Raw genomic sequence first — 16,911 nt, 5'->3', positions numbered from 1 at the left:
GTTTCAAAAACACATAATACCAATAATTTACAAACTTATCTTATCTTCTCCTAGCGGAAAATTGTCCAAAAAATCCGAAAATGCATTCCATTTTTCGATTTGAAATCAAAAACTGGATAATTATTGCGCCTTCTACTGGTAAAAACTGAAACAGTTGCTTCTCTCCATAAGTTTTGGGCGATTTTTCCTATATAAACTTAAAGCGAATAAAGTGAGAGGTTCCCGTAGTCAGAATGAGCTCAAATTTGGAAATATAGCCTAGTGATGGGTCAATCTTTGATTTTACCTCTAGAAATCCTGGATTTGGACCACCCTACTGGTCACTTACACAAATTTTTGAAATGATTTTTTTTTTTCAATTCAAAGTCGCACAAGATTTCTCCGTTTTGCCATCAATTTGCTAGCATTAGTAACAAATTTCATCGTAGCACTTTCGTTGCCTTTTGCATTCATGTTAAACTCTTGTTAAAAATAAACAAGACATTCAATGTTCATGTCCAGCGCGTAAAAAAACCTTTTTGAAATCGTGAAAATATTACACCACCTGATGGCAGCAAAAAATCGCACTTCGTTCCCAAAAAAGTGAACATGCTTCATCATCGCAGCTTCCGCTAGTTTATTTTTATGTTTCTTTTTTTTTTTTTTGCTGCAGTAAATTTGGTACTCGCTCAACTCGCCTCGAAACCGCTAACATGTTCGATAAATTCCGATTGACGAGCCTCCGGTCGTTCATGGATTCGCTTGGTTACAAGACTGTTTTTTTATTCGTAGAAAAAATGGGTGATTTTTCCGGGGGCTTTTCACCAGCAGCGCTTCCGGTAACCGGTCCGTGGCACCAGTGTTGGCAATTATTGACGATTTATATAATTTGAATGATTTGTTGTTAATTTGCCGTCTTTAAACTTAGCTTTACTTATCTCATGGCTTTCTTTATTTATTTTCAAGTAATTTTGTTTTTGTTTATTTATTTAACACTGATGGCATCAAATTCAACCAAATAGTTGGTGGTCATCACACGCACAAAAACTCGGAAGCAATCCCATGCAGACTTTGTTTTTTTTTCGCAGTCCGCTGATTGCTGCATGATTCCCTCGTTACAATACAAACGAGTCGAGGGTGATGTACCGTGAAATGCCTCCGGCCGAATGGATCCTCGAGACCACACAGGCTCATTCAAAATGCATACGTGGGAAAATTTGCAGTGCCTCCTGCAACGTCCTGGCGCGGAGTGTTGAGTAGTGTTGAGTGAAATTTTAGCCTGGAAGGTCGCAATCCAAAGCAGTCCCTTTTTAACTGACGGTTCAAATACAAATTTTAGCACTTTCTTCGGAGAAAATTTAAAAATTCACTACAATCCACTTTTTTAAGAATGATATCAACAGTAAATTGATTTAACATAAAACATAAAACATAAAACATAAAACATAAAACATAAAACATAAAACATAAAACATAAAACATAAAACATAAAACATAAAACATAAAACATAAAACATAAAACATAAAACATAAAACATAAAACATAAAACATAAAACATAAAACATAAAACATAAAACATAAAACATAAAACATAAAACATAAAACATAAAACATAAAACATAAAACATAAAACATAAAACATAAAACATAAAAAATAAAACATAAAACATAAAACATAAAACATAAAACATAAAACATAAAACATAAAACATAAAACATAAAACATAAAACATAAAACATAAAACATAAAACATAAAACATAAAACATAAAACATAAAACATAAAACATAAAACATAAAACATAAAACATAAAACATAAAACAAAAAACATAAAACATAAAACATAAAACGTAAAAGATGATTTTTTTTTGTATTTTTGTATTTTTGTATTTTTGTATTTTTGTATTTTTGTATTTTTGTATTTTTGTATTTTTGTATTTTTGTATTTTTGTATTTTTGTATTTTTGTGTTTTTGTATTTTTGTATTTTTGTATTTTTGTATTTTTGTATTTTTGTATTTTTGTATTTTTGTATTTTTGTATTTTTGTATTTTTGTATTTTTGTATTTTTGTATTTTTGTATTTTGTATTTTTGTATTTTTGTATTTTTGTATTTTTGTATTTTTGTATTTTTGTATTTTTGTATTTTTGTATTTTTGTATTTTTGTATTTTTGTATTTTTGTATTTTTGTATTTTTGTATTTTTGTATTTTTGTATTTTTGTATTTTTGTATTTTTGTATTTTTGTATTTTTGTATTTTTGTATTTTTGTATTTTTGTATTTTTGTATTTTTGTATTTTTGTATTTTTGTATTTTTGTATTTTTGTATTTTTGTATTTTTGTATTTTTGTATTTTTGTATTTTTGTATTTTTGTATTTTTGTATTTTTGTATTTTTGTATTTTTGTATTTTTGTATTTTTGTATTTTTGTATTTTTGTATTTTTGTATTTTTGTATTTTTGTATTTTTGTATTTTTGTATTTTTGTATTTTTGTATTTTTGTATTTTTGTATTTTTGTATTTTTGTATTTTTGTATTTTTGGATTTTTGTATTTTTGTTTGAATTTTTGTAGTTTGCTTGGAATTTGAATTTTTGTCAAAAGGATTATATCCCTTTAAAAAATCGCCAGATCACATAGAGCTTCTTTTTTGATAGGTTGACATCGTTCAGATAAAAACCGGTCTCACCGGTGGCAAGCACTCCTGTGAAACCCTGAACACATCCAAAAATAGAACGTTGCGACATCGAAAAGTTTGGGCTTCTAGGTTGAGCCCCCTTTTGAAAGGACGCCACCATTTTGGATGACTCAAAACTGCACTCTCGGTTGATGGATTTGGTTCAATATGCGGCGGACCATTGTATAAACAGGACGCGCTCATGACTCCAGGGTTGAAAGCTTCACGATGTGACACGAAACGAAACACTGACGCCTGAAATTCATCGTGTTGACAGCACTCTTAGAATCTCGTTTTTGTTACATTTTTCGTCATCGAAATGATCATTTCCATGTTTCCGCGTGGCAGCACTGGCTCCAACTTTGGAAATTACACGAACCACTAACGAGTTCCTCCAGCAGACTACAGTGTTCGTCGGTGAAAGTGCACCAACCCCGTGATTTCCCACGGAACGTGACACCGGGGACACGGCTTGACGTCCGTGACCATGGAGATGAATGAATGATGCAGAGAGAGACCGGGACTTGCGAGGTACTCGCGCGCGAGGATTTAATCAGCTGAACTCGATACGACGTCACACAATTAATTCTCGACCGTGGTCACTTTGTTCCGGGGGTGGTCACCAAACTTCCGGGGAAATGGTGTTCCAGAATTCCAACCAGCAGCCACAACAAACAGAGTCACGGTCAGACCGCACCCGTGTCAGGGTTCAACGTTGAAAATTTGGAGCGCGGTTCACAAAGTCACGGAAAAGCTGGCGCTGTTGCGCACAGCTGCAGCAACATTCCGCGAGCTTTTCCGAGGAAAATATGTAGCTTTTATGCGCGAAAATTGCAACGCGGAAAATGTTGGCTGTGGTTGTGTGTGTGTCAGTCTGTCTGTCCGGTATGTGTGTGACGAGCGGAACATGAATGTTAAAGCTGTAGTGAAAATATTTTTGTTGGAATTAAAAAACTGAGAAATACAGCAAATTGACAGACATTAAAAATAATTTAAGAAAAAATAAAACAAGAGAATTAATGTGAAGAATAAAAGTTGCACAAACTGAACTATAAAACAAAGAAAAAACAAACATCAAATTGTTAAATCAGAACGATTCTCCCCCCACAAACCCCACAACAGGTTGTGGCGGTTTGTGGCATCAATTTCATCACCCCTGGACGAGGACAATTTCGCGGAGCTTTTTGACCCGGCATCTGTTGCTATCCGGCGCGGGCTTCTATTTTTTTTTCTCTCCGTTCAACCATCATCGCCGGTTGGGCGGAAATTAAAATTCCCTACCGAGAGCGGCATCAATTTCCCCACCCTGACTTCGCCCGCAATTTCCATTCAATCATGGCTCGCGGTTTTCCAACTTCGGAAAGCGGTGCGTTTTCCCGATTAATTATCGCGCAGCCGTGATAATTGGAAATTTTATGCCTTCATTAAGGTGGTCTGTCTTTTTTGCCTTGTCTTGGAGTTTTTTATGTCTTACACAGTTAAAAATAAGGATTAAAATTCATAAAAAATAAATTTCCAAAAAAGTGAAACAAAGCACGATTTTTAAAATTAGAATGACTACAATGTCAAGCTTTTTTCTCTGTTGAGAAAAGTTTGCGACGGAGGGTGGGTAATCCACGTGCGCCCACGGAAAAGCGTCTGCAAGCGCAAGAAAGTGACAATCCACTTTGGGAAATTTTCTTGTTCACCCGGGGGCCGATGGCGCGCACAGCAATCGGAGCGTGACGCAAATAAATCATATGATAATCCCTTAAAATGGATGATTCCCCAGATTGTTTTTCTCTTTTCTTTTATTTTACGGATTTTATTTTTGTTCCACTCTATTTGTGAATCCTTTTTGCCCAAGGGCATGACCTGCCGTGGGGGTTTTTCCGGAATTTGCTGGTTTTGGTACAAAAAAGTAGAGTGGTTAGACGTGGGCTTTGTTGGACAAATGGAATTAATTTTTCAATTAGGATGATTCGGAGAAGCTTTTAGATTTTTCGGGCCTCGACTGTTTGCCCAGTTCGGTCGGTTAGTTTTGTTCGCGAGTTTTAGATTAGATTTTTTCGGTGCAATATTTTGTTTGGCGCCGTCAAAAATGTCTCATTCAGTGCGTGTGAATGATTGTAGTGCGGGAATGGTGAAGTTTTGGAAAATTTCCGCGGAATTAGTGTGTTTTTTGAGGAAATAATTTCGAGTGATTCCTAGATGGATGCTTTTATAAGCAGGGCCGTGGATGCCATGTGTTAGTGTATTGGTAGGATAAGGTTACAGAACGGAAAAGAAATAGGCCTTGCGACAGCTTTGCGTCTCTTTCGTGGTTGTGCAGCGCGGAGTTGTGTGTTGGAGCGAGACGGGAAGCGCGGTGATTCGGACGGCTGGCATTGAGCTTTGTTCGTGTGCGTGCCGTGTTGTCGGTCACGCTCCTGATGATGAGAGCGAGAACGCTCGATGTCATCATCGTGATCTGTGCGAGGCGTTGATGATGGCCAGGAGAGAGTGTTGCTGAGAGTGATGCGAGAGTCTACAGTTTGGCAGCAACTTTGGTGAGCCCGTTTTGATTTGAGTTGTATTGTTGATTTGATTTTGGTTGGCCGCGGTGGGTTTTCTTGAAGTAATTCGTTGGTTGTCAAAAACTGATCGCGGTAGGTCGCGGTGTATATTTTTCTACCACAGTTTTTTTTTGTGTGATCAATGTGGTAGATGCTTTGGTGGATTTTTGACGGTTCCAATTGTTTCAGGAAGGTCCACGATTGGCCGGAATCGGATTAACAATACAACTTTGGTGTTTTTCTATCTGATTAGATAACGTAATGAGGAAGGGATTAATGAAGGTTGAGCGTGTGCGGGTGTATGTATGTGTGTTTGTGTATTTTTTTTTCTTTGTTTTAACGTAACTTTAAGCAAAACTCTCCACTGAACATTTCAAGTCTCTAAAACAGTAATTTAAATTAATTAGTTTTTTGTGTGATTGGCTGAGTGAATGAATGATTGAAAGATTATGTAAATTACTAATGATATATTTGTTTTCAGGGCAAGCTTACTGCTGATATGAGAACAAACGGGTAGCGTTTCTTGGTGGTCGTGAGATCGATTTTATTTTAATGAAATTTAGTCCGATAGATTAGTTCGATTAGCACCGCGTCGGGTAAAATTTGTGTTGCGCGTTCGTCGCCGTGTTTGATAAACGATATAGCCGTTTTTCCGTGTATTATTTCTACGATTTGACAGTATGTGTTTTGTAGGTTCGCTATACGCTTGCGAGGTATAAATTTAAAATTTGAAGAGACGTTTTCCGTAAAACGCATGAAAAAATAATTCTCAGCATTATAGCTCGGAGAGCACGATGACGAGTATTTCTCCTACGCGGTTGTTAAGCCCTTCTTGTAGCTTCGTGACTCATCAGTTATCGGTCGCTAATCTTATAGTTATTCAAAAATTGAAATCGTCTATGATCCACTCGAATTAAACACTTTACGTAGGGTTTAATATTTTACCTGTTAAATACATTCTTTGTGGTTTTATCTTTCCACAGCCGGCTGTCTAAGATAATCCATCTAAACGTAAATAAATCACAAATAAACGGGAATAGTCTCAACAGCAGCATCCGATTGCTAGCCTTGGGAATAATGCATCAACCCATTAAACAAAACTTATCGATTATTTGGGTCACATCATCATCTTCTATGATGAATCCTGACCATTACCCTTCCCTACTAACAAAATCCCAAGTAGAAGTAGTTTTCCGGCACACGCGGGGGTGTGGATATCGTATAGAACCCACCCTTGGTAGCAGCCTGTGCTAACTAACATTCCCGTCCCGTTCCCTCGAGATCTACAAACTGACATGGCGGGCGCCGTTGGTGGCCAATGACTGTTTCTTATCTACAGCAGCTCTAGTTTTGATGATCTTGATGTTTTATCTTTTCAGCGCATTCATGCATGCTGTTGATAAGGGAAACATCACTAGATCGTTGAAGCGTATGATCGCTAGTGCTGATAGGATATTACGGTCCTGTTCAGCAACGGAGAAGGACAACCATGGGTGGTCTCTCATGCTCATGCTCATGCTCATGCTCATGCTCATGCTCATGATTCGGAGAAGCTTTTAACGGATTTGGACAACAGTAGGGTGGCAAGAAATATTATGTATTTGAAAAACCTGAAACTCTCTCATTATTTTTTAATACCCTAAGAAGTGCGTCCATCCCGGGATTTTTCGGGTCAGAAGTTTTCCCAGTTTTTCTAAAATTAAAAAAATCCATATTTCGGTCTTGAAATCTACATTTGGTTGTGAAATTAGTGGAACAGTTGAATACTCAGAATCGATCAGCATAAATTTAGGAAAATTATTGAAATTTTAGTGTACAGATCCCCAAATCGCTAAGCTTTTTTATTCCTACCTACGTGATTGTATATATTATCAATATAATGGGTATTTTGGTGTTTTTCGTTGGCATTTTTTCTGGGGTGAAACAGGAAAATTGTAACGAATTGGGACTGCTGTTGAGCATTTTTTTGCAATTTTTTTTAAATATTCGATTGATTCTGGTTGAAACAGAAAAAAAATGCAAACCAATTTACAAGTGTAATTTATAATTAAAAAAAATTATTTGTTGTGAAAAAACATCAAATTCCAAATGCGTAAAATATTAACATAATTCATCATTGAATGTCCTTTTTTTGTTTTCTTGCTCTTTTTTCTTTAAAAAAATATATTTTCAAGGTTTTTATTTATTTATAGCAAACATATTTAATCTGAATCACATTGAACAAGGTTCATTTAAATTCTTAGCACAACCCGAGCAGACGGAAATAACTCAGGAATAACATTTTTGGACATTAGAAAATATGCAATTCGAGATAATGATGACGCTTCATAAGACTGCCAAGTATTTCTTGTCCAAGTTTCAGAAGGTTTGCTGATGTAGTTCTCGAGATACAGCCATTTTAAAATGTCATTTCCGACTTTTTCTAAGAAAATCTACAAAAACTATAAAATTTTTGCATTTTAAAGAATATGCAATTCGAGATAATGATGAATTTTGCTTCATAAGACTGTCAAGCATCTTTAGGCCAAGTTTAAGAAGGTTTGCTGATGTAGTTCTCGAGATAAAGCCATTTTCAAATGTTATTTCCGAAAGCATGCTGGAAAGTCTTATGTTTAGATTACGCTCCAAGCACTAACCGAAATTAACCGAAATCAATAAAAAATATCAGAACATCATGCAACAAATTTGGCTTTAACAGTTGAATTTGTATCCAGATTTGCCACAAATGCCGGTGTTTGATGAAAAAGTATGGTATTTATTGTTTAATTTAAAATAATGAATGTAAGTGTATTATATCGAGTCTTTTCAAAAATATATAAAATCAAATAGAAATTTTGCGAATCTACTAAAATTTTAAAAAATTTCCTTATAAGCAAAATAAATGCTTAAAAATTCCTACCGATTTCTAAGAATTGAACTGTTTATCTTTTTTAATTATATTTTTTTTAAATAATTAGATTCGTTTCAATATTTTATCCATAAATGAAGTTATCTTGCAGAAAATGATACACGGCTACACTTTGAGTCCAAATTATAACCAGATGATCGCAACAATTACATAAAATTAATAATTTCTGATTCGTTAAAAAGAAATATTTCAGTCTGATTAACCTTCATCACTTTTTGCCCTTCTCTCCTTTACAGATAACAAAACCGTGTCTCGTCAGTGGTAGTGACCCCAAGTTCAGTCGTCTGTCCTGACCCGGGGAACAACCCCCGGGAACCCGCGCCACGGTGGCCACCGGTCGGACACTCCAGCCCAGCCCAAGCCGGCGTTAAGGGCGCAGTGTGGTGGTGATCGTCGACCAGTCGGCGCCGTCGTTAATGTGGGAAATGTTGGACCTGGACCTTGACTGTGGCCAGGACGAGTGCGGCGGCCCGGGACCACCTCCGGAGTTTCTGATTCCTCCGCCGCCGCGGCCCCCCTTCCTGGCGGAACTGGCCAACTGCAACGAGGACGGCGCGGGCGGGGCGGTCGCGGCGATGCTCGGAGGTCCGGGGGCCGGTCCGTTCGGGGCGATCGCCGACGGGGCGGCCATGTGCGAGGCGATACCGGTGAGTTGCTCTAATTTCGTGTTTGTTTCTTTAACATTTCAATTCAACGAAATGTAGAATCCCACATTTTGACACTGTGCCAACATTCCCCCGCCCAAAACGCTCTACAAATCGGTTTATGCACCACCATTCCGGGAATGGCCGCACACGGTCATCTCTGTTGCATCCCAATATTGCAGTAGCAAAAGTGCCCTGGAACTGTTACGATTATTGCCGATCCCTTAACGACCACCACGCGCGTTTGTGAGTGTTTGAACGAACCGGCAAGAGTTGGCCGTCCTGATCCGTTTTTCCTTTGGTTTCCAATACGTGCCCCGGGTCATTTCCCCAAAATGGCACCCGCACTGCCTAGCTGGCTTCATATGTGGCCATGGCCGACGAGAGAGCACGAAGCATGGCGTCATAATTATTTTATTACACTTTTTTTGGAGACACACGCTGCGGAAGCAAACCAGCAAAAAAAAAAGAAATCCAAAAATTATCGGTCACTCGAATTGTCCAACGTTTGACCCAAATTACGCCCGCCCTCACACCCCTTCCTCAGAATGACCTTGTTGGCCGAATCTTGTGCGGGCTTGGGCAGAAAACAAAGAGTGCGAGCAAAACTTGAAAGCTTTCCATTTTGCCGACCAGAGCCTTTAAAAGCCGGAAAAGGCTCACCCTCTCGCCACTTGGAGATTCGCTGGGGCGAGTGAAATGCTGCGATTTGAGGCCATTATCATCGCCCACTTTCGGGGGGTTTTCGCGCAGTTATTTTTTTTTTTTTGTGAAAAATTTCTGTCCCTCGCACCAACGCAGAGAGAGTGTTGTTTTCACCAGTTGCAGGATTGTGATGGGCCAAAAAAGAAAATGCCTCAAACACCCATTATCGGAACAACCCATTCACGGTCGATCGGAGCGATGCGGCCGTCCGATGAGGTGACATTGTTACAACTAAAAACCAAAAACTAAAAACTAAAAACTAAAAACTAAAAACTAAAAACTAAAAACTAAAAACTAAAAACTAAAAACTAAAAACTAAAAACTAAAAACTAAAAACTAAAAACTAAAAACTAAAAACTAAAAACTAAAAACTAAAAACTAAAAACTAAAAACTAAAAACTAAAAACTAAAAACTAAAAACTAAAAACTAAAAACTAAAAACTAAAAACTAAAAACTAAAAACTAAAAACTAAAAACTAAAAACTAAAAACTAAAAACTAAAAACTAAAAACTAAAACTAAAAACTAAAAACTAAAAACTAAAAACTAAAAACTAAAAACTAAAAACTAAAAACTAAAAACTAAAAACTAAAAACTAAAAACTAAAAACTAAAAACTAAAAACTAAAAACTAAAAACTAAAAACTAAAAACTAAAAACTAAAAACTAAAAACTTAAAACTAAAAACTAAAAACTAAAAACTAAAAACTAAAAACTAAAAACTAAAAACTAAAAACTAAAAACTAAAAACTAAAAACTAAAAACTAAAAACTAAAAACTAAAAACTAAAAACTAAAAACTAAAAACTAAAAACTACAAACTAACAGAAGACAAAAGACAAAAGACAAAAGACAAAAGACAAAAGACAAAAGACAAAAGACAAAAGACAAAAGACAAAAGACAAAAGACAAAAGACAAAAGACAAAAGACAAAAGACAAAAGACAAAAGACAAAAGACAAAAGACAAAAGACAAAAGACAAAAGACAAAAGACAAAAGACAAAAGACAAAAGACAAAAGACAAAAGACAAAAGACAAAAGACAAAAGACAAAAGACAAAAGACAAAGACAAAAGACAAAAGACAAAAGACAAAAGACAAAAGACAAAAGACAAAAGACAAAAGACAAAAGACAAAAGACAAAAGACAAAAGACAAAAGACAAAAGACAAAAGACAAAAGACAAAAGACAAAAGACAAAAGACAAAAGACAAAAGACAAAAGACAAAAGACAAAAGACAAAAGACAAAAGACAAAAGACAAAAGACAAAAGACAAAAGACAAAAGACAAAAGACAAAAGACAAAAGACAAAAGACAAAAGACAAAAGACAAAAGACAAAAGACAAAAGACAAAAGACAAAAGACAAAAGACAAAAGACAAAAGACAAAAGACAAAAGACAAAAGACAAAAGACAAAAGACAAAAGACAAAAGACAAAAGACAAAAGACAAAAGACAAAAGACAAAAGACAAAAGACAAAAGACAAAAGACAAAAGACAAAAGACAAAAGACAAAAGACAAAAGACAAAAGACAAAAGACAAAAGACAAAAGACAAAAGACAAAAGACAAAAGACAAAAGACAAAAGACAAAGACAAAAGACAAAAGACAAAAGACAAAAGACAAAAGACAAAAGACAAAAGACAAAAGACAAAAGACAAAAGACAAAAGACAAAAGACAAAAGACAAAAGACAAAAGACAAAAGACAAAAGACAAAAGACAAAAGACAAAAGACAAAAGACAAAAGACAAAAGACAAAAGACAAAAGACAAAAGACAAAAGACAAAAGACAAAAGACAAAAGACAAAAGACAAAAGACAAAAGACAAAAGACAAAAGACAAAAGACAAAAGACAAAAGACAAAAGACAAAAGACAAAAGACAAAAGACAAAAGACAAAAGACAAAAGACAAAAGACAAAAGACAAAAGACAAAAGACAAAAGACAAAAGACAAAAGACAAAAGACAAAAGACAAAAGACAAAAGACAAAAGACAAAAGACAAAAGACAAAAGACAAAAGACAAAAGACAAAAGACAAAAGACAAAAGACAAAAGACAAAAGACAAAAGACAAAAGACAAAAGACAAAAGACAAAAGACAAAAGACAAAAGACAAAAGACAAAAGACAAAAGACAAAAGACAAAAGACAAAAGACAAAAGACAAAAGACAAAAGACAAAAGACAAAAGACAAAAGACAAAAGACAAAAGACAAAAGACAAAAGACAAAAGACAAAAGACAAGAAACAAGTCTAAATGAGTAAAAACTTTCTATAAATGTATTACACTTATCATAACAAGAACTGTAAATCTAATCCAGTTGACGGTCCCTCAAAATTTCACCACAAAAACGGTCATCGGAAGTGTGCGCGCCCCTCGCTCGACGGGTGGATCGCGGAAGCTTTTTCCATCGCGATGTGCCCTGAAAACACAAAACAAAACACCAGCAACAAAAAAATCCCTCCAACCAGTTTTGGCTGCTGCCCGGCTCGAAATCCATTAACTGCACTATAAATGTCGAATAAAATTAAGTTTTATTCGTGTGCCAAGGCTCCGGGACGGCAAGGACGCTTTTCACCACTTTTTATGTCGTGGGGGGCTGTGCTTTCCCCAGTTTTTTTTTCGATGCTTTCTCTCTCCTTTTTTGCGAGTGGGAAAATCGAACCGCTTTTTTTTTGCTCTTCTCTGTCCCAACACTGATTTTTCCAACCCAACGAGCGCGAAAAGCGTCCTCAAACATCGTGCTTTTTATCGACTTGCTGCGCCGCGAGTGTTGCTCGTTTAGTGTGCGATGTTCAGCGACTGTCGGTGGGTGGGTAGTAAGCTTGCCGACTTTACTGCTGCTGCTCACTTTGTTAGCTCTTTATTTTGGCTGGCTGGCTGGTTGGGAGGAAAAGGAACGATTTCGACGCGTCTTTTCGTCCTCGAGTGCTGAGCATATATTCGACAAGGAAAGGTGTTGAAACAGGCAAACTCTTGTGCACCTGGATTATTGGCGGGGAACTCAAGGATTGTGAATGTCGACAGCTTGACTTGTGGTTTTCACCCGAACTAAATTGTTTAAAAGTGAATTGTGGAAAAATCTACTTGACTTGAAAGAAATTAAATTTGTATGGTAGTTAATGTTTTGTCATTGAAAATTAGCAATCAATACGAAGTGATTTGTAAACAACTTTAAAGTAAATTTTAGAGCCTTACAATATTTTCCAAATTGATCAATCATGGTCATAGCTTCTACAGAAAAAAATCCTTTTTTACAACAAATAAACTGTGCTTTTTATTTGCAACGTTGGTATTTTTCATAACATGTATAGAAAAGCCGAAATTATGAAATTTTGATTTCAATGTTTTCTAATTTGTCTGAAGCTTTTTGGGGGCATTCTGTTTTAACAGAACATAGTTTTACCAGCTTTCCTTACAGAACTGGATTGTAAATATTTAAAAATCTGTATCATTTGAAGGGATTATCTGATCGATTTGGTGTCTTCAGCAAAGCTGCATGTAATGCTGAGATTTACAACAAACAAAAGTTTCAATCTATAAAAAAATACTAATTTAGTTTATCACAAAATTTCCAAAAAACAGTTTTATTTTATTTTTTTAGGGGCATATACTGCCCATGATCGCATAAATGTCCCATATGCAAAAACAGCATGCTGAGAAAAACGCAAGACAAGTTTGTCCCACACATAAGGCTACGTGTTAAGTTTTCACGAAAAAACTGGATTTCCTCCCGATTTCTAGAACAAAGTACTGGATGTTATAGGCTCTTTAGAAAGAGCACACGATTTTGAACCAAACTGCATCATTAACTCAAAAGTGACGAAAATGCATATGGGACATTTATGCGATCATGGGCAGTATAGGCAACTTTTGAGCTTATTAAAAGTTTAAAAATATTTTTATCCGAGAAGAATAACTAAAAATAGATTGTTTAAATATATAACAAATCATCTTCATGCAAGGCCATAATCTCCCCGAGATGCCCTTAAGATATGTTATGCTCGATTTTATAGTTTTGAAAATTTGTTTTTTCAAATGGTTGGAATTTTTTTCAAGTATTCCATTTTTAACATTGGGAATCTGACCGATAATTGCCGAGCTATCGTAACTCTCAGAAAAAATATTTTTTGACAATTTCAATTCTTTGCAATGTTATATCTCAGCAACTATTTGTGAGATTTTCGAAGTTCAAAAATTATTTTTTTAAACAGATAATTTAAAAATTCTTTTCAGAAAAGAGCTGTATAAAAATATTTGAAAATTTACTTTGTTTTTCTTGAAATTAAACCTCATAAGGCTTTACCTTTGAAGTATTACATTTAAACGAAAAAAAATAAGTAATTTCCGACTTATTTACAGGTTTTAATTTCCAAAATGAATTCTGTTTTTTTTGAGCTTTTATTCAATATTTTTGAAAAATCATAAAATTAAAAATGTCATACCATTGTGAAATTTGTCCATACTTTTCATTAGCTGTAGAGCTGCATTTTTTTCTTTAAATTTCAGCTGACCATTTTTATATAGTTGTCTCCAAAATTTGATTCAGCCAAATTGAAAAGAAAAAAAATACAAATGAAATCAATTCCAAAATTTCCTACAGAATTGCTTGTTATTATCTGAGTACAAATTTGATTTAAGATTCAAGAAAAAAAAATCGTCGACTTAGAAGTATAGATAGCAATTCACAAAATTATTTTCTTGGAATTCCGTCGAGAAACTACTTACTTTTCCTGTTATTCTTGCACGACGAAATAGCCTACTTTTCTGTACCAAAAATAACAGAATCGAATAGCAACACTTTTCAAAATAAATGCTGAAAAGTTCTACTTTTCAGCACTGAAATGGGTGCTGAAAAGTTGAACTTTTCAGCACTTGTTTTGAAAAGTAACACTTTTCAACATTTTTTTGATTTAAATAATTTATTGACAAAATACATGAAAATTTGACATAAAATTTCATTCAATGGATGTTTTTCGGAATTGCAAAAAATGTTGTATGGAACTCGTTGCAAAACTTGACTTTTTCTGAAAAAATCCTCTTTTTGCAACTTGTTGCATAAACTACTATTTAAGATCTGGAAAACATGTTTCCATCAATTTCTGATCCTCAACAAGCATTGGAAAGAAGAACTCTATTATTTTTAGCAAATTCATGGTTTGAAGGTTTGACATGTTTTATGTGACTTTGCCAATATTTTTGAAAATTATTTTTTTTTTTTCAAAAAGGTAAACTTTGGCTGTGTTTTTACTAACATAAATAAGTTTGTTGTAATTTTTGTAATGTCCCAGACTATGAGCCTTTTTGAACATTTTGAATGATAAATGTATCATTTTACAGTAGAAAAATTTAAAAAAGCAATGAAGAAAAAAAAATGGTGATGATAGAGGTGGTAAAATTGGCCAAATCAGAAACAAACATAAACAAAACTAAACATTAAACAAGAAAAACATAAAACAATAGAAGCATAGTTTATCTCTGGACAAAATATAGTCAAAATTACCTCCTGAATACGGGAAAAATAAAAAAAACGGCAAATTATAGACATCACCTGGTTGAGCTCGATTTAAAAAAAAAAGCAAAGCTGACACAAATGCGTCAAAAATATCTAAGAATTCATGAAATTATATTGTTTTCGTCGAGATAAAGAAATAAAAAAAAAAGTGAAAAAAACTTAAATGTATTCTCAATACACAATCGATTTTAAAAAATGTTCGCATTGAAAATTTCATTATTTAAAAAAATGTAATCTTTTATTTTTTGGCGAAAATTATAAAGAGAAGAAAGACCAAAACATTAAATTAAATTTTTCTTCAGATTTTCTTAACTTTACAAGAAATAGACTGGCTTCCCAATGTTGTAATTTTTCTATTTTTACTAAGAAAAAAAAATGATAATTATGCATCGAACAAAAACTTTTCTCAATATAGAAGATTGATATGTTTCTTCAAAACTGGTTACTGGAAAACTCTCGCGAAAATACAACTATTCCTGAGCAAGGTTCTTCTCGCAAACTTTTCATGGTCTTTTTTTCAGATTCACAACTTTAATTAAACTTGTCACACGAACAAAGCGAGCGAGCAAACTCTGAGGCACTTCGCTAATAAAGTGGCCAACTTATTCAAATGAGCACAATTTATGGCCCACCATCGCTGCCGCGCCGCTCCGGTGTAAGAAAAGTTTTCCGATAAAAAGAAAGGAGACACCTCGACCGTCCACGTGCGTCAACTAGCCCTTTCCCACGTGCAGCAGCACAGGTGGCCCGGAAGATGCTTCGTGGCGCGCTTCCAGATAAAACTTTGTCCCAAAAGTGATTTTTCACACTTTGTCCGACCCTCATAGCGACAGCCAGCTGGCGGAAAAATCAGGACCAGAAAAAAAAACTTGCTTTAATTAAAAGAAATCCTTTTTCTTGCTCAGTTTTCCACCGTCTGGATTCGAACAGAGGAGGGAAAGAGAGTAAACGGAACTGACCCCCACAATTTTTCGAATCAAGAAAGGAATTTTTATTTACTTTTGCAGGCTGGGGGAACGATTGGCAAGTTTCGCCAAATTGCTCCTTCGACTTGGCTGAGCTGGCCAGTTTCTGCGAAAGTGAAAACGAGAAAGTTAGAGAAAAAAAATGTCAAATAGAGCGAAACGACTCGGGGCGAAACTTTTTCCATCACATTTTCCTCGATATCGCGAGTTGGTCGTTGTCTTCGTTGATTTGGCGGGCGGAGGGTTTTTCACCACTTTGCTGGACGTCAGGGCAATCTGGAATGTAGGCCAGGAAGGTTTATTGGACAGTGAGGCTCGGGAGCATGGTGTGAGCCAATTGAATTTTTAAAGAAACGTTACTTAATCCACCTTTAAGTGGTTGGTGCCTTCCTCGCATTCATAAAGTGAATACACTACACAGCCCAAAAAAAGGTGTATAAACAACTCTTATTTTTTTATCAAAATATCTGAGATTCGGCCTCAAGAAAAGTGCATTAAAACACTAAAGTACTTATTACTTTTGCTAGGGTTGTCAGATCTTCAATCTTTTGGGCTTGTTGATAGATCCGGACAACTTTTTGATCAAAATATTTGAGATCCGGCCTCAAAAAAGTGTTTAAGTAACACCTAAGTGCTCATAACTTTTGATGGGATTGTCAGATCTTCAATCTTTTATACGCGTTGGAAAGGTCCTTTCTAACCTTTCCTAACCTTTCTAACAATATATAGCATTACGGGTTTTCTTACAAAAACCACCCTTTTTACAATCTTCCGAAGTTTAGCTAAAATTGTTTTTTTTTGCATAACTTTTGGAGTACTTTTCTAAACTTCATAATATTAACTAGGGTCTTGTGAGACCCCAAGAAGAATCGAATGAGACAGAAACGGTCCAAATCGGTTCAGCCAGTCCGAAGATAATCGTGTGCATATTTTTCGGTGCACGGACTTACAGACATACACACGCACAGACATTTGTTCAGAATTTGATTC

General features: G+C 35.2%; 1 protein-coding gene across 1 annotated transcript in view; it reads left to right on the top strand.

The window, feature by feature from the left end:
• LOC120418765 (uncharacterized membrane protein DDB_G0293934) overlaps window positions 1-16,911 on the top strand; it is a 220,584-nt gene that overhangs the window by 43,530 nt on the left and 160,143 nt on the right. The window contains exon 2 of the mRNA XM_039581242.2: window positions 8,335-8,745. Within this exon, the coding sequence (XP_039437176.1) occupies window positions 8,515-8,745 (231 nt within the window). The 5' untranslated portion in view covers window positions 8,335-8,514. The remainder of the gene's footprint in view (window positions 1-8,334; window positions 8,746-16,911) is intronic.

The sequence above is a fragment of the Culex pipiens genome, chromosome 3 (genome assembly GCF_016801865.2).
Source record: "Culex pipiens pallens isolate TS chromosome 3, TS_CPP_V2, whole genome shotgun sequence".
NCBI classification, from domain to species: domain Eukaryota; kingdom Metazoa; phylum Arthropoda; class Insecta; order Diptera; family Culicidae; genus Culex; species Culex pipiens.
The sequence above is the reverse complement of the archived record's forward strand: the minus strand, read 5'-3'. Positions and strand labels throughout refer to the sequence as shown.